The sequence below is a fragment of the Ambystoma mexicanum genome, chromosome 14, assembly GCF_040938575.1.
Source record: "Ambystoma mexicanum isolate Mex_15411 chromosome 14, UKY_AmexF1_1, whole genome shotgun sequence".
Classification (NCBI taxonomy): Eukaryota; Metazoa; Chordata; class Amphibia; order Caudata; family Ambystomatidae; genus Ambystoma; species Ambystoma mexicanum.
The window spans coordinates 440,704,993-440,723,281 of record NC_090940.1 but is presented as its reverse complement, the minus strand read 5'-3'; the positions used below and the strand labels follow the sequence as shown (position 1 = coordinate 440,723,281).

The window sequence follows — 18,289 nt, the reverse complement described above, 5'->3', positions numbered from 1 at the left end:
CGGCTGTGCCTGCAGAGAATCCACGTCTACCCCTACCTGGACGACTGGCTCATCCGAGCAGGGACAAGGGAGCTTGCCGTGGATCATACAGCAAAGACCGTCCAGCTGCTCTCGGACCTGTGATTCTCCATCAACTTTCCCGAATCTCACCTGGTCCCGTTGCAAGTCGCACTGTTTCTGGGAGCAAAGCTCGACACAGTGGTGCCCTGGCCTCACTGTCGGAAGAAAGGACGAAGGCCATCCTGGACAAGGTGCAGCGCCTGCTGGCCACAGACGTGGCCAGGGTGAGGTCCAAGTCCCTCTTCGGGATGATGTCCTCCATATATCTCGTGCGCCTGTGCAGGCTTGGGATGCGCCCTCTGCAAGAGTTCCTCGACTCCCGCTGGATCCAAGTGACGGGCAGCTTCAAGGACGGAATTTCGCTCGACGAGACCTTCCCACGAGCGATCCGGTGCTGGGGCACCCGCTCTCATCTGACAGCAGGCACAGACTTTCAGACCCCATCCCACCAGATAACGGTGACGACGGATGCCTCCCTGGAAGGGTGGGGAGCACACACCGGAGATCTTCACGCAAGAGGCCTTTGGATCCTGGAGGAGAAGAAGCTCCACATCAACATCCTGGAGCTCCGTGCAGTGTTCTGGGCCCTCGGGTCTTTTCTCCCGTCCCTCAAGGGCAAGGTGGTGAGAATTTTCACCGACAACACCACCACGATGTTCTACATCCGGAAGCAGGGAGGAACCAGATCCCCAGCCCTCTGCAAGGAAGCCCAGGGTCTGTGGCATTGGGACGTCGCTCCCAAGGGATGTTTCTGGTGCCCTTTCATCTGGCAGGGATAAAAAACACCATTGCTGACTCACTCAGCAGGGAGCTGCTCTCGTGTCACGAGTGGGAACTACATCAGGATCAAGTGGATCGACTCTTCCCACTATGGGGAAAACCCCAGATAGACCTGTTCGCGACGGCGACAAACTCCAAGTGCCAGAGGTTCGCCAGCATGTTTCCCCAGCCGAGGAGCATGGGCGATGCTTTCTCGTTCCCCTGGGAAGGCCTGTTCCTTTATGCATTCCCTCCGTTGCCGTTGCTGCTCCGACTCGTCAACCAGCTCAAGAGGTCCCGGTGCAGGATGATCCTGGTCGCACCGGCATGGCCGAGGCAGATCTGGTTCCCGGACATTCTGGACTTGTCAACGTCCCCACCAGTCAAGCTGCCGATGGACGCGGATCTTCTCTCCAGAGAAGGAGGCGCCATACTACATCACGACCCGGAGTCGCTGAACTTGCACGCCTGGCTCCTGCAGCGCTAGAGTTTGGAGGGTACGATATCCCGGCTGACTGCAGAGAGGTCCTTTCAAAAGCCAGGGCGTCCTCAACTCTCAAGTGCTACGGACATAAGTGGAAGAGGTTCTCTGTCTGGTGCCGTGCACAGAAGATTAACCCTCTACGGATTACGGCCCCTCAAGTGCTGCTGTACCTACTGTCGCTGGCCAAGGCTGGACTGGCTCACGCCTCCATCAAGATACATCTGGCTGCGAGCTCCTGATGCACCAGAACCACAGGACGGGCGTCTTTGTGGTCCCATCGCCTGGTGAAGGAATTTATGCAGGGACTGTTCCGATTGTTCCCGCCGGTGAAGGCCGCTGCCCCGGCAGGGGAACTCAACGTGGTGCTGACCAGGCTCATGGGGGCGCCATTCGAGCCCCTGCATTCGGCGCCGCTGAAATTCCTATCGTGGAAGACTGCGTTTCTTGTGGCCATCACCTCCGCATGGTGAGTGGGAGATCCAGGCCCTATCCTGCAAGCTTCCATAATTGACTTTTCCCGACACAAGGGTGGTGCTGAGGACGCACCCCTCGTTTATGCCCAAGGTGCCGTCGGACTTCCACCTCAACGAGTCCTTGGTGTTACCTGTTTTCTTCCCGTCGCCTTTGTCCCCGGCCGAGAGGACTTTGCACTCACTGGATGTGGCTAGGGGGCTGAAGTTCTACATGGACCGAACAAAGAGTTTTTGGAAGACATCACAGCTGTTTGTGAACTTTGGACCTGTGGACCAAGGGAAGGCTCTCTCGAAGGCTTCCATTTCCAGATGGCTCTCCGGCTGCATCATGCATTGTCATCGGTTGGCAAACCGACTGTTGCCCGGCCGTCCGAGAGCCCACTCGACCAGAGCGATCGCTGCTACCACAGCGTTCTTGTATGGTGTGCCCCTGCTGGACATCTACAGGGCTGCTACGTGGAGGTCGACGCGCACCTTCACGAGATTCTACTGCGTCGACCGGGATTCCAGGGAGGAGTCCAGAGTCGGCCAGGCAGTGCTGCGCAACCTGTTAGCTTAAGGTGAGCCTGGTGAGGAGGTAAGAGATGCTTAATGTTGTTTTATGTAATTCTTAATGTTGAGCCTTGCCACCTCCCATGGTTGTGCATGTGTACTGCTATGTTTTCTTATATTCATGAGCATGTGAATCCATGCCAGACCCCATGCTGGAGTCTGGCATGAATTCACATGCGAACCCTCCCTCCTGCCCCTCTACGGCTCTTCACTTGGTCATACTGCCACTTTGCGTGCTACCAAATCTGAAGAGGGCTGCCAGAGGCGGGGTTTAGGGCAGTCATTGGCTGGGGGCAGTATGACCCAGAGACCAGTGATTGGTTACTACTGAGAAAGACAGATCAGAAACGAAACTGATACTGATTTTTTTTTCTTTACTGAGGATTCCCAGCCTGACGACGGGGAATATTCATGAGCATGTGAATCCATGCCAGACCCATGCTGGAGAACAACAGTTACAGGTAAGTAACTTGCTCCTTATTGGACCCCTCATTTTCTGTGCGTACAAGGTGGCCATAGGAAATGCATCATGAAGAGTTTAAAACTGTGTTATTGGGTGCATGGCCTTTGGCCATGCACCCAAGAGTACAGGGTCTCTCCACAAACACCTTAGTGATGTGTGGTAGTGGGTTTTTTTCTATAGGTGTGGTACCCTTCAGTGCTTCTGGCCAGAGGCTTCACTCCTAGCTGGATGTCCATAGATCTTACATGGGATGGGTGTGCAGTGGCTTCCACGTCTAGTACTTATAACTTTGCTTTTGGTTGCATGGCCTTAGGCCATGCACCCAAGACTGCACGCACTCCCCACAACTTGCCAATCGAAACGCAATACTACGGGTGTATCCATGGGTGTGACATGCTGCGGTGGTTGTGGCCAGGGCCTACAGTCTTGGAAGTAAGGACTTCGGCCAACGGCCATGCATCCAAGCGCCTAGGCCCTGGCCACAACCACTGTAGCATGTGACACCCATGGCGGCGTACTAATGAATATAATAATAGCCATTGGGAAAAGTAATGCAATCACGGCATGTTGTCAATTTCAATGTTGGCTACCACTACGCGTGTGCTTTCAACAGTTAGAAGTTTCCTGTCCACTGCATAGACTGAAGTGCTATCGTTATTGCACCCCTCATTTTCTGTGCGTATAAGCTGTTCATAGAAAGTACATCATAAAGACCAACCCCCAGAACAAATGTATTGATCACCCATGTCTTACTGTCTGAACCTTTCCCAACGGTCTGTGACGCAGAAAAAGAGTTTTTTATAAATAGAGCATATGTACGCTGGTGGTTGCTCTGCTTTCGGCGGATCTAAGATGTCGGGCGCATCCAAACAATCTGATGCAGAACACGTCTCGCAGCAGCCAATGGGCAGAGACGTTGTGTCTCCACGGTCATGACGCCAGCCCCTTAGCCAATCAGTATCTTGTCCGTGGACCGAACAGGGAAGTGTGACCGCGAAGAGGACATAGATATCACTAATTTTTTCTGACCTACTTTTTGATAATTTTAAAGAAAAGTACTGCACGGAAGGTCGCCACATTTACAAAAGCACGCTTTCTGGACCAATCCCCTGTACCTGCCGCAGATTTCGTGAAAATCCGTCCAGCGTTTTTTCCCCCATTCAGTCTATGGGAAAAAAAGACGTTTTGGGAACCCCCCTATAACTTTTGCCCCCCTGGACCAAACATCTTCAAACCTTGCAATAATATTCAGAGTGGCCCATATACTTTTTTTGCACAGTTTGGTGAGGATTCGTCCAGGGGGAGCAAAGTTATAAGCCGCCCAAAAATAGCTCTTCCTATGGAAACAGCAACTTAACCATAACTACGCGGCCACTACCGTGGCTGTGTTGTAAGAATATAGTACTTTTTATTTTTTTAATTCCTGACTGACAGTGATGAAATCCACCTGGCTTAGATATGCCAGCAAAGGGGGGAAAAAAGGGAGCTACACATGTGATGTCATCGATGACATTTGTGATGTCATCTTTGTTGTCCTTGGTGTTAGTCTTAGAAGTGCACGGTGGTGGCGCGAGTTATGGTTGCTTAGCTTACCATAACTGGCGAATTTCAGGGGTTTTTCGGTTTTACTTCGAACCATAACGTCCTGTTAACAAAGTTTTTTTTTCCTTTATTTATATATATATATATATATATATATATCTTAGTTACTTACCAGCATTGGTATCTTTCATAGATTCACATGCGCATACTGTAGTGCCTACGGTTCAAAATCTGAAGATGGCTGCCTGGGGCGGAGCATAAGCCCTGCCACCTCATTGGTTGGGGCCATAAAGGACCAAAGTGAGGTGGAGGGACTACACAATGGAGTTGTTCATAGGCCACAATGGAGTATCTACATGCATTCTCTAGGGGAGAAGGGATGTATATAAAAATAATAATTTTTATCACTGAGGATTCCCAGTCTGACGACTGGGAATATTCAAGCATCGGAATCTCTGAAAGATACCAATGCTGGAGAAATACAGTTACAGGTAAGTAACTAAGACTTCTTTTTCACAAACACTATCTCACACCATTTGTATTTAGCAGTAAGAATTGGCAATAGGTTTTTTAGTATAGGCCCTTTTATTTTGACAAGACTCCACTAGGACTGCATTATTATTATTTGATGGTCGTAGCTTGCTCCCATCTGTAGATTTAGGATTAGATGGGCGTTTATTGTTTGCTTGTTAGGCGCTTATACAATAAGAATACTGTTTCAAAGCACCGACAGGGCAAGGAGGGAGTAAGGGTGGGAAAAACATTAAAAACACAATATTTAAGAGCAGAGGGGCGAAAAGGTAGAAGGGACACACATCTACTATGCCTTGTGAGAATTCAGAACATGCAAGTGCTGCAAGGAAGAGTGAAGAGGAGGTACGTGCTGGGACATCCAAGCTCATGAGTGAGCCACAGATGAAGTGCTAGGAATGTTGAGCGCTACACACTGGGGCCACGGGAGGTGTAAGTGCAAACCTCCAGGGCGGAGGGTGTGCAGATGCAAGTGCTGTGTATAGACGGGAGCTTGGCAGAATTGGTGTGGGAGGTGGGGCCCCGAGGATGCATAAGAGCCCAGGACACCGATTGCAGCAACTGTGGAAATAGCAGAGGAGAGAAGGGAAGGAAGAGGAAAAGAGGAAAGTCTTAAGGAGCTTCCGGAATTTGAGAAGATCCAGGGAGGGGGACGCTATTCCATATGAGAGAGCCCGCTGAGGAAAGTGAGCGACCACCTACTCTTTAGCAGAGCCTTGTTGAAGTTCAATAAACGCCCTTGAACTGTGGTCACTTGTGTCTGTCTTACTGTTGATACCATGCCTTCCTTACACCTCAGATGCTGAGAGTTGAACATAAAGTACTTTTGTCTAGTATTTATATTGCACAACTTGTTCAGTTGTGTACTTTTGCTCCAACAATGTTATCAGTCTGCTATAAAATTATCCCATGAGTCTTGTGTGTGCGCGCTCCCCTGGATTTGAGACATGTGAATTTCTGCAAGTTAATTTCCTGGAAAAGGATTGTGGCAAGTTAAGCTTTGCAATGATTAAGAGCACTGGTTTGCAATGTGTCTGTAGAAATTATACTTTGCTAGGTCTTTGAAGCTGCATGTGATCATTAAAAGTGTCATTGAGCATCACCTTTGTCTTCTCTCACTCGCCTGCTTGTCTTTTGGACAGCTCTCTGATATGTGCAGCTCCCTGGTGTGGTCCACTTCCTTGGAGCAAGCCTCGCAACTACAGGAGATGGATGAAGAAAGCTTTGTGGATGCAGTCAATTCTGCTTTCGTGAGTAGAACTGCATCCGATATTCATGGTTGCAACTGGCTGGAACTTTATGGAATGCATGTGCAATTGGGTTGGGGTGTTTTGGTGGGTGTTTTATTTCCGTTACTTGCTTTTTTAATGGTGTATGTCAGGGGCTTAAGTGGTAAATGACCAGCACATGGGCTGTACCGATTTAATAGGCGGAAGCCTTCAGTGGACCATTTGAATTTGACTGGCGCATTCCTACCAGGTTCCAAACATTACTTTTAACGGAGCTCCTACATTAGCACCAACCTATCATGCTTACTTGAACAGATGGGCTTTAAAACTTTTGCAAAACAAGGTGAGGTTTTTAATAGCCCGAATTTCCAATGGAAGCCTGTTCCATAACTTTGGGCTATATACTCTACACAATTTGAGGGCTGAAATTGCAGCCACAGTTTATTGCGGGACCGCATCTGTCGAGTTGGTTGATACAAACAAATGGATATTCACACATTGAAAAACCAGACTGAGAATTTTTTAAATCAATACGATCCTTCACTGACGGCCAGTGTAGGGATCAACGCAGCCTTGAGGTCGGAGAAGATTTTCTTACTCGAAAAATTGATCTGACCGCCGCATTTTGGCCTTTCTGCAACCTATAGATTAGTGTAGATGGGGTGCCTGCTAACAAACCATAACAATAATCAAGGTGCAAATTCATCAAGGATCCGACCACCACTGTATGATCGTTGGCTGGGATGAACGGGAGAGCATGTCTCGGGAGGCGCAAGGTGCTAAAGACTGCCTGCACCTTAGCGCCTACCTGGGCTTTACTACCCAAATCCTCCTGCCAGATACATCCCAAGTTTTATATTTTTAAGCAAACGATAGGTGGGAGTCCAAGATACAGGGTGACACTGGACGCCTACTACCCTCCAGTTGGTGTTTTCGGCTGAAAAATGCTACCTCTTTTTTTTCCGGCATTCATGAGGAGCCAATTGTAGCACATCAACCCTTTAACTTGTTCCAAGAATTGTTCGACCGTCTGAAATGTCTACTCCACCTTTGCTATTTTGATGAACACTTGACTGTCATCTGCATAGAAATGAAATTTCACTTAATGCTTCCTCAATATGTCCATCAGTGGCCTTGGATATAAATGAAAGAGAAGCGGGTAAGTGAAGATCCCTGCGGGATTCCACAATCCTGTGTGAGGGAATTTGAAATAAGATGGCATCTGTATTCCATGTTTGGGGGGGAAAAGTGCTATGAGGCTCTTTCTTATTCTTAGCATTTATGTTGAGTGAATCAGCCAACATGGAATAAAGTCTCAGACATAAAGCAGAGCCCACTGAGGAAAAAGATTAAACTGCAGACCCGTCTTGCAACTCGAGCCTGCCACTGCTTTAAAGGCTTCTATAGAAAGCTGATTGTTGTAATTGATGTGGGGCGGGATGGAGGGGTTCCTGGTGCACATGCTCAGCTTCTGGTTTTGGTTATTCGTAGCTTAAGTCATGTAATGTGTTTTTCACTTCTTTCCTTAGTGGAGCAACGAGTCTCACTCTGACCTCATAGACTCTGCTGGATCCATTTTCAGATCTGCATTATCTCTTCTAATGCCGTCTGGCAGTTCGGCTCGACAACTTCCACCAAGTGTGGCACGAGTGGACCCCAAAAGTCGTGCAATGTTCCCCTTGGGAATGGGGCATGCGACTGAGTACATCAGATATCGTGTGGCACTGATAGGGTGAGTCTTTCAGCTGGGGGACTTTCATGTACTGAACTAGTTGATTAAGTGTTGATGCTGGGTGCTTGGTCAATGTATAAGTTGCCACTGATCTATGCTGTCACTGTCAAATTCTTTTCAGGTGATGGATACTTCCGAGCTAATGTATACGTGCATACTTGTAGAACCATTCTTACTTTGTTCCTGGCTGATTTGTAAACCAAGAGCAACCCAATGACTATCTGATATTCAGTGCACATAGATAAGTATTGAAACCAACCCTTCAAGGGATGGTTGAGAGCAGGCCTCAAAATATCCATTAGCCACGTGCCATAAAGACTACCTCTTGGCGAGTAAGAAATGGTGTTCTGTGTGCATATAGATAATTTAGGAGGCAAGTAAAGTTTTATGCCTGGCTAGGAGCTGTTCTGGAGAGTACTTTTCACAATGCAATGTCTGCATGCCTAAAAGTGGCCCAGATGTTTTTGAGAAGTTGGTCAGAGTGACTGGTGAAAACAAGAAGTGATGACTGGAAGGTTTAGAATTAATCTCAATTTCTAGCAATTTTTCTGGGAAACCCTCCACATGATCGTTCTTCAACCTGCCAAACAATTCCAAAAAAGGAAAAGGCCATATGCAAATCCGGCTTGACCCCCTCCTCTCCCCCCCCCCCCCCCAATGAGGATGTACAGTCCAGCTGCATGGACACATCCCTTCTGCACAAAACCACAAGCAACCCCAGGCATGTTTTGGAAATTTCTCCTTTCTGTAATAGTTTGGCAGGCGAAGCATGATGGTCTGCAGGGTTGTCTAGAGCGATGCCAGAGGTTGAACTTGATGCTAAACAGTCTAGCCGCATTTTTGTTTTACGTTGATTCTGGTTTGCACAAGTGATTCAATATCTTACTCTGGCTGTGGAATAAATGTACGTACATGTGCTCTTGCAGGTGTCGAAACTTGTATCTGATCTGTGACAGCAGAAGCAGTTGAACCCTTCCAGCCCCCCTCGCTCCCCCCGCCCCCACCTAGCCCCTCAACAGGGCTTAGTATCCTGCTGATTCTTGAAATCCGGTTAAATTCAAGGTCCCCCCCTGGAGGGAAAGGGGAATATGTGGAATCTATAGACCTAGACAAACAGAAAACAAGATGAATTTCACAATGAATCACTATTTCAATCTATCTCTTCCTCCTCCCAAATACCTTCATTTTTTGTGGCAACCCAGTATACCTGTGATCGTGATATGAAGGTGTCATTTATTTTTTTATTCGTTATATTCTGAAGAATAATGTATTGACATCTGGTTATTTGTGTGTGTCCAAATGGTCTTTTCGAAGGAATTGGTTCCTCCGACGTATTCCACATCTATGACCGGTAATTCCCACAGCTGTGCTGCTTCGGAAAATGTTCTGTGTACTGCGTCGATGACGTCGATACGCTGTCCTTGAGGGCCTCCGTCGAGCAGACGTCACCAGATGTTATAAGTAGGACGCGTGACGCCCGTAGCCTCAGTTCCGTTTTTTCCATGAACGTGTTCACTTCAGAGATCTCGGCGCGCATCGGTCCTTCTGATTCTCTCCGTTCTTGGTGTTTTGTGAAGATATCATGTCTTCGTCTTCTACCGCGCGGCCGGGTTTCAAGAAGTGTCGGGACTGAGGTTCCAAGATGTCACTTACGGACACGCACGGCGTCTGCCTCTGGTGCCTCAGCGAGGACCATGCCACCGAAGACTGTGACGATTGCCAGTCGTTAACGTCGAATGCCTTGCGGGAGCGGAAGTAGAAGCTTTCTGTAGGTAGGGTTCCCAAACCCCGAAAGTCAAAATCGGCTGGGCTTTTGACCGACGATTCGAGGGGCGACTCTTTGAGACGTCGGCGTAAATCCAGGGGGTCTCGGTCCCGGAGTGGTTCCCGCCATTCCTCTGCCACTTCGAGGCACTCGCGGAAGCGCCGTCACCGGTCGCCTTCCCCGCCCTCATCCGAGGACTCAGCCCGTCGGCGGGTTGCTTGTCCCAACAAGCATTCCTCTTCTGCGTAATGGGATGCATTTCTACGGAGATGATGGTGATTTTCCAATCACAGGGCTCCGTTCCATCTGCGCCTTCGAAGGAAGCCGGCAAGGAAAGTGCTAGGGCAACTGCTCGCACGGCTTCGGGCTCGGGCGGTCGGCACGATCATCGGGAGCCTTCGAGGTCCCGATCGGACAAGGTGGATCGCTCTAGCCATGCCCGCTACAGGTCCCGGTCCTCCACGCCCTCGACCGGTGGATCCTGTGAGGTCTTCTAAGAAGACGTCGACGCCATCCGCGCTATGCCCGTCGAGGGACTCTCTCGAGGCTCCGCCTCCGAGGAAGTTATCAGCGCCGAGGCCGTCTAAGGGAGCGCTCGGGGCTCCGCCCTCGAGGCCTGTGTCGAAGCCATCGGCGCCACGCTTGACGTCAACACCGAATCCGTTGACACCCGCGACTCCTTTTGTGGAGGCTTTACCGGAGGTACCCCGTGCATCAGTGGAAACTTCGAGGAAGGCCCTGAAGAAGTCAGTAAGGACTGTATTTGAGCCTTTTTCTGTGCCCTCTTCCAGGGATTTGTTCCAGCCTCTGGATTATATTTCTGAGGTGGAGGAAGGGTCTGATGAAGGTTTGGTTCCTGATGGTCATAGCAGCTGGAAGACCTGCGTCAATCTTTGCACAACGCCAGTGGTCTGGACAGCTCTCCGGAGGTTGAGTTCGGTAGGCCTGAGCCTGGCACGCATGCCGAGTTTTCGTACCGGCGGCTCATGTCGAGGGTGACTGAGTACTTGGGCTGGTCTGCGCCACCAGTGGATTTTCTGCAGGATGACATGACAGATAACTTGGACCAAGGTCCACCAACTGACCCGGTACTGCCATTCCATAGGGCCTTGCAAAGAAGGGTGGCAGCAGCCTGGACTGCTCTGGAGAGTCTCCCGGCAGTGGGTAAGTCGTTGCCGAAAAAAAAGTATCAGCCAGCCAGTAGTGACCCCGGCTACTTGTCCATGCACCCTACTCCGGAGAGTTTGGTGGTGCAGGCGGCTACGGCCTCAGCGAAACAGGCGTCATACCCTACCATCCCTCCTGATTGATAGGGAAGACAAATGTTTTGACGGTTGGGCGAAGAAAGTCTTTTCTTCAGGGGGTATGGCTTTGAAAGCTACCAATTCCGTGTGAGCCTTACCACGTTTCACTCACACTCTGTGGAATTGTTTTGTTAGCAGCTGAACATATTCCCGAAGGGGAGGAACGAGATGGCTTTCTTGCCCTTGTACAGGATGGCAAGGATGCCATGTGTAAATCCGTTCAATCGGGTCTGGCCGTGGCAGACTGTCAGCCGGTCCATGGCGGCGAGCACCGTGATGCGCAGATTTGCACGGTTGCGTAAGTCGGGGTTTGCTCCTGATCAAGCCTGGCTTCTCAACATGCCCTTTGATGGTGAACATGGCCTCACAACAATCCACCAGGGAATCTCTCTTTGAAGAATCCGGATCCCCTCCTTGCGCAGTAAATCGAATCCCAGCTGGAGAAAGGCGCCATAGAACTGGTGCCTGTAGCGGAGAGGAACAAGAGATGGTATTCCCCATATTTTTTGATCCCGAAAAAAGACTGGGGATTGAGACCCATCATGGACTTGCGTGGTTTGAACAAGCTCCTCCAGGAAGGACATGAATGTATATATGGCGGGGAAGTCAGGTGCCGGTAATTTTGTTAGTCCCCATTTCCATGGAGTCTTGGAGTCTATCACTGTTTATTACATGGCACACGCCAGCCAAGGAACGCCTTCCCCTAAAATGAATGTTGCGCACAATAAACTGCTTTTTATTTTATGTTAGTTAACAACTGATTCTTTTTTAGTAGGTCTCTAACCCGTCTCGCACCCAACCTCCACCAACACCCCGTTTCACAATGGACTAGGAACCAGGCTGGTGTGTTTTAATAAGATATTTTATTAATGTATTATTGAATGTAAATGAGGATAATCAAGATACAACAGCCACCAAAATTGAGGCAACACAAATGCAATATCTCTAGAGCAACCTGTTTGAAAAAGACTGTTACACTTGCTTTTGTTTTAATGACAAAACAGGAAAATAACAATTTCACACAAAGTTATAGCACCTACAGTTAAGCACTCTCCCCTGCAACACTCAACCACAAACATCAATTGGACTTGATTCCTTTGGAATGGAAATCAGTGGCTAGGAGTAGGAATAGAGGAGGGGAATCGGTTTTGGGGTGAAGCCCACCACCACAATATGGGACGCCAGCAAAGAAAGGGAAAATCCATTATTGGAGCAAAATGGAAGAACAGGGTTTGGATTATTTCTCACAACTGCTAGGGGACAGAACAGAAGAAAATGTGTGCTGCTTACACTTAGGAGATAGGCAGAGTTTTAGAGAATACTAGTCAGCACACCAGGGAAAATAGAAACAGAGTAGGAAAATAGTTTTTTGGGAGAAAGCAAATGCAAAGGGAAAATACAGTGGCAAATGGAAATGTGTTTACACTGAACCTACAATGACAGGTAGGCTCTGGGAAAGCGGTTAGCTCACACAAAGCAAATAAGTGTTGGTTCAGGATGACAGATGCAAAGAGGAATGACACTGGCAAAGGAAAATTCACTTAGCAGGGCATCATTTAAACACAGGGACAAATTCGTTTTTCAGCTCACAGGGGGATTGATTCTTTTCGGCAACGCTTTAATGACTATAACAATTAACAAACACACTGGGAAAAAGATTGTTGGTTTTGAACTCCACCAATCCCAATCCTGTGAAATTCAATGGGGGAATTAATTGATTTACTTATAAAAATACTAAGGATTTACACAGACAAATTAGGGGGTTTTCAATGAGGATATATTGGAAGCACTGCTACAAAAATGAAGGGATTATGCAATTTAGGGCTGGGGTTATTGCTACTTACATAGCAAATCTGTGTTTAAGTTTCAGGGAAACCAGCTCATCTCGGGACTATCTGGAAAGATAGGGCAGGGGTTTGGTACTCCACTTTCAAAGATGGTACATTTCAGCAGCCTTCTTGGGGGATGCGTCCGTCACGATCGTCACCTCCGGGATGGGGAGCTCATGCCAACGAGTTGACAGTCAGCGGTCGTTGGTGTCCGTCGGAGTCCAGACTCCATATCAATCTGTTGGAGCTGAGGGCCATCAGGCTAGCTCTGAAGGCTTTTCTGCCGTCTGTGCTGGGGAAGAATGTCCTGCTTCTGACAGACAATATAGTGGCCATGCACTACCTCAAGAAAAAGGGGGGGGGGTCTCTCCCTCTGTGCAGAGAGGCGATGCAGCTCTGTTTCTGGGCCATCCAGCAGGAAATTTCGATCTCAGCAGTTCATCTGGCCGGAGACAAACGAGACGGCGGACGCTCTGAGCAGGCAGAGCACGGTCTCTCACGAGTGGGAGCTGGCTCAGGAGATTCTCCTGGAGATCTTCGCCCTTTGGGGGACCCCACAAGTGGATCTCCTCACCACCAGTGTCATCCGGAAGTGCGAAAGATTCTGCTTGTGGGAATTTCCTCCAATAGGAGCCTTAGGGGACGCATTAGTAGTGGAGTGGTCCTTCCCACTGCTGTACGCGTTTCCTCCAGTCCCCGTCATTCCGCAAGTGCTGCAGAGGTTCGGTTCCCGAATGATCCTCATTGCTCAGGCATGGGCTCGGAGAACGTGGTACCCGGACCTTCTCGACATGTCCATCTTCCTCCACGCTGTCTTCCCTACCGAGAGGATCTGCTCTCACGAGAGGGGGGTCAGGTTCACCATCCAGAGGTCAAGTCTCTCAACCTTCATGCTTGGCTACTGAAAGATTGAGGTATAAGGATTGGGACCTTCCTGAAGACGTAATGGAGATGTTGCTTTCGGCCAGAAGGCCTGCAACAAAGTCTCTGTCCCTGTACCGTTGCCATTGGAGAAAGTTCTGCAAATGGTGCAGGGTTCAGAATGTGGATCCTTTTTCATGTGCCATTCCTCTGGTTCTGTCTTTTTTGCTTTCGTTGGCCTGCAAGTGGGTACCATTAAAGGTTACCTGGCGGCGCTGTCCGTATTTAAGCGCTCGTCTGCAGAGTGTTCTTATTTTAAGATTCCTTTAATTTCTCAGTTTCTGAAAGGGCTCACTAATGTGTTCCCACTGTTACCTTTCCAGGTGCCCGGTTGGAATTTGAACCTGGTTCTAAAATTCCTAATGGGTGCTCCATTTGAGCCTTTACATTCTTGTCCTTTGAGACTGTTGACCTTTGAAACTGTATTTTTAGTTGTGGTTACTTCCGCTCGCAGAATGAGCGAGTTGCAGGCACTCTCCGCCAAGCCACCTTTCACAGTGTTTCATAGGGACAGGGTTGTCCTTGGGGTTCGTCCCTCTTTTCTTCCGAAAGTGGTGTCGGAATTTCATTTAAGCCAGAAGGTTATTCTTCTGGCGTCCTATCCTCCTCCGCATGCTGGTAAGGAAGATGAGAGGCTCCATAGGTTGGATCCTAGGAGAGCTTTAAGTTTCTACATCTCGCGCATGTCTGGGGTCAGAGTGGATGATCAGCTCTTTGTAGGATTTGCTGGAAGGCGTTTGGAACAAGATGTTAGTAAACAGACTTTGTCTAGATGGATTATCTTGACAATTTCTGAATGTTACCGCTTGGCGGGTAAGGACCCTCCGGTAGGCTTACGGGCCCATTCTACTAGGGGCGTGGCTGCCTCTACTGCCCTGCAGAGGGGTGTTCCCATTCGTAATATTTGGGAAGCAGCCACTTGGGCCTCTGTCCATACTTTTGTCAAACACTACTCCTTGGATTCTATCCATGGGCAAGATTTGGCCTTTGGCAAGGCAGTCCACTATTCTGCAATTTAATTGGGCATTTTAAAATTCTAAATTCTTTTCCCACCTCCTTACGTTGGTACTGCTTTGGGAGTCTCGTAGATGTGGAATACGTCGAAGGAACCAATCCCTTCGAAGAACAAGTTACTTTCTTACCTGGTAACGTTCTTTCGATGGGATGTTCCGACGACGTATTCCACATCGTACCCTCCCAGCCTGCCCCGCTACAGAATTTCTTATGCGATTGCAGCTTCTGTTTCCGCAAGGCTTTCTGTGGTCATACTGGCAGAAGATTGGTGCCACACGTTCTGGGAAAAAACTACAACTGAGGCTACGGGCGGCGTGCGTCCTACTTATAACATCCGGTGATGTCGGCTCGACAGAGGTCCTCGAGGACAGCGTATCGACCGTCATCGACGCAGACGCCTAAAATCTTCCGAAGCAGCACAGCTGTGGTGATTACCTGTCATAGATGTAGAATACGTTGTCGGAACATCCCATCGAAAGAATGTTACCAGGTAAGAAAGTAACTTGTTCTTTGCATCGAAAATGTATTTACTCTCTCACTCTCTCTCACTCACTCTTTTCCATTCCCTCCCCCCCCCCCCCCCCCGCGGACTACTGAAGGTAAACACTGAATGCCAGAAGTGATCTCGTTTTCTTGTTATTGCAGGAGGATCCCTGTGAATGAATTACTTAAACTATATTCCAGAGCATTTGTTTAGCAGTTCTGCGCCTTGCACTTTGCCTTGCATTTTATCGGCAGCGACTTGGGATTCTTTTTCACAGATATTAAGCACAATCAGTTTGCTCTAAACCAATCGGGTTCTGGCAGTTGCCTCTCTATCTTGGCTTCAGAAGTTCTTTGGTTCCTGTAACCCTGAGTTAAGGAGATATTCAAATCGACCAACTTCCTTACTTCTTACTCCTAATTCCAAAGTTCCCAGCTGACACAATTCCTGCACTAGCCAATACCTATTCCTAAACTGACTGTCTTCCCGAGTAAAACACCCCACAACTCTATTTACCCCACTAGGATTCTTTGTGAACTTACCTGGGACCTGACAGCAGATCTCTGTTTAGTATGCCTCAGATTCAAGGGATGCAGTTAGCCAATTTTTATTGGTATGGTGGGTTGGTGAGGGAGAACCTGCTTATTCTTACCCTGCGTATGTGTTTAGGCAGAGATTGATGGATCCATGGTCTCATCCTAAGCCAACTCTCTTCCATTTTTAAGAATTTCCCTAGTGCCAAAAATGCTGTAAATGAGTTTTGCTGACCTAGCCGCCTGCAGCCAAGGGTGCAGTCATGGGTGCAGTCACTCTAGTGGCCGTCTCCCACTCTCCCCTAGAACATTCACTCTAATCATAAGAGGAGCAGAGATTCCCCTTCCCAGTCCTGGTCTCTGTAGGGATACTTGTCTCCTGAACCGAGCAGAATTTTGTAATAGGATAGAAATTGACTGTTCCGCATTTAAGGCAGAGCTTCTGGTCAGCAAGGCTTCGACGTCACTTGTGGTTTTTGTTTGTTGCAGAGTACTGTTGATCAACATACACGGTAAGGCCATGTTCGGGCACAGCCACTGGAGTGCTTTCAAGGATGGCCATTAGAAAGGAGACCAGACTACCCAGATCGTTTATCCTATGTATAAATCTGAGGGTGTAGACCCAGTGTTAGCCAGTGTTGGACTGAATGGAAACAAGCCAGGAATGGCAGGTGGAACAGCCAATACCTGGGAATTGCATGGGTTTTGGTCTGTCACACTATATGGGGGAGCCTTGCTGTTGGGTGGGAGAGGTAGTTTGAATGTGCTTCACTGAGTGAGAACCTTTGGGGGTTGGTTTTGTTGCACAGGTCTGATGTGCATGTCTGTCCACAGAGATTTGATTTACAGCACTGTTTGGGTAAAGCGATATGACTTGCTACACTGCTTTGTGTTGCCAGGAGGATGGGCGTGCACCTGTTGGTCCAAGTGTTACTGCTGCGCGTCTGACAATGCTAAACTGAGTTGAAGTGCTTGGTAAAATGGGTGTTTACTGTGTATGTTTTGGTTCTGCTTTTAAATTGATACAATAGCAGACCTCCTCAAACTGACACATGCTGGCATCCTTAATGTTGGGGATGCAGTTGTTTATTGACACATGGGGCCTGATCACGAGTTGGGCATTAGCCCTTAAATGCAGCGGCAACAGTGTTGCTGCCGCATATAAGTGTCCGCCCAATCTCGAGTCTGGCATGTTTACTCCCAGCTCAGAGCTGGGGGTAAACATGCTGGAAAAATTTCAATTTTCAGTGCATTTACTGCCAGTGGTATTGCCGCACGGTAATTGCGCCGAAAAGTCACCATTGGGTCCAACAGTTTGCACCCAACCTGTGATCCGGCGGTAATATGGGTGGCCGCTAACGCTAAGAAAGCTGGCCGGGATACCACCCAACTCGTGATCAGGCCCATGGAATGGTTTTTACTAGGTAGGACAAAATGGTTTGAAAATGGCTATCCCCCATTTAACCACATCGTGTCCCATGGCTTTCATTTTTCTACAGATTGTTCTTTCAACTTTCCCCTCAACAATTTCCTGATCTATTAAATCAATGTCCATTCAACTCCGGACAAACATAATTATATGACAGCCTGTGAGAGGTTTTGAGGGCACTAGATTGTAAAAAGGACTGGGACATTGTAGCCAGATTTTGGCCTTCGATTGGTAGAATAAGGCGGAACATAATGAATGTACGTTTTTTAAAGACATTTTGGTGCATTTCAAATGACGCCATGTCTCGGCTGCAAAAATCAAATCAAATGGAAGCCTTCAAGTGAAAGCAAATATTTGTGGGGGCATGGGGTTGCAGGATTTGGAGTTGGAACTATTTAAGGTCAACTTGCAAAGGGATCAAAGTTCTGACCTTTTGGGCAGAAGGTTCTCGGTCCTCGGTCAGTATTTTCCTATCTGAACTAACAATGAAAAGATGATGCAGTGTTTGGAAACCAGAGTTCTGCTATTTTTCTAAAATATTCTCTTCTTTAAGAGTTGTTGCTTGAAGGCATATTCTTTTTTGATTACTTCTCTTGCAACTGCTTCAGGACTTAATTGTTTTCTAGAGGATTTTAATCCACTTATGTCTTACTGCAGCTGTCCCGGGCTCCAGGACGCTGAATAGCAGCTGGCACGCGTTGCAGGTGTACTTGACTTGGGGAAACCAAATTGCCGTTTGTTAGGACTGATTTTCTATACTCTGGCCTGGTGGACAAATTTATAGAAGGCCAACCTAGTATTGGGACAGTGACAACTGTGGGACCTGTAGGCAAACTAGTTCAATGTAGCAAGGCGAGTGGTGTATGCTAAGTCTCAAGAGGTGGTGAGCTTGTAAGGGGTCCACAATGAGCGCACACAGTAAAACAGTCAAGGAACACACTTGGACAATCATGTATAAAAATACTACTTTACTTGTGGCCATATAACACGGTGAGAAATGACTACTAACACGTAATACTATCACACAGCACTAATAATAGATATTTCTGATGCTTGTTAATCGGCTTACAATCACATGCTGTACATATGGTCCGACATCCAATGGTAACCGCAGAGTATTGCATCTTGTCTTTCGGGGACAGAAAAGGGAACGTCGGCAAAGGCGTGTCTGTAACACTATCCCTA

The 18,289-nt window shown here is 48.2% G+C and overlaps 1 protein-coding gene across 1 annotated transcript in view; it reads left to right on the top strand.

The window, feature by feature from the left end:
- The window catches only part of COQ6 (coenzyme Q6, monooxygenase), a 158,805-nt gene that overhangs the window by 80,500 nt on the left and 60,016 nt on the right, over positions 1-18,289 (top strand). Inside the window, exons 8-9 of the mRNA XM_069637653.1 lie at positions 6,007-6,114; positions 7,623-7,825. Coding sequence (XP_069493754.1) covers positions 6,007-6,114; positions 7,623-7,825 — 311 coding nt within the window. The remainder of the gene's footprint in view (positions 1-6,006; positions 6,115-7,622; positions 7,826-18,289) is intronic.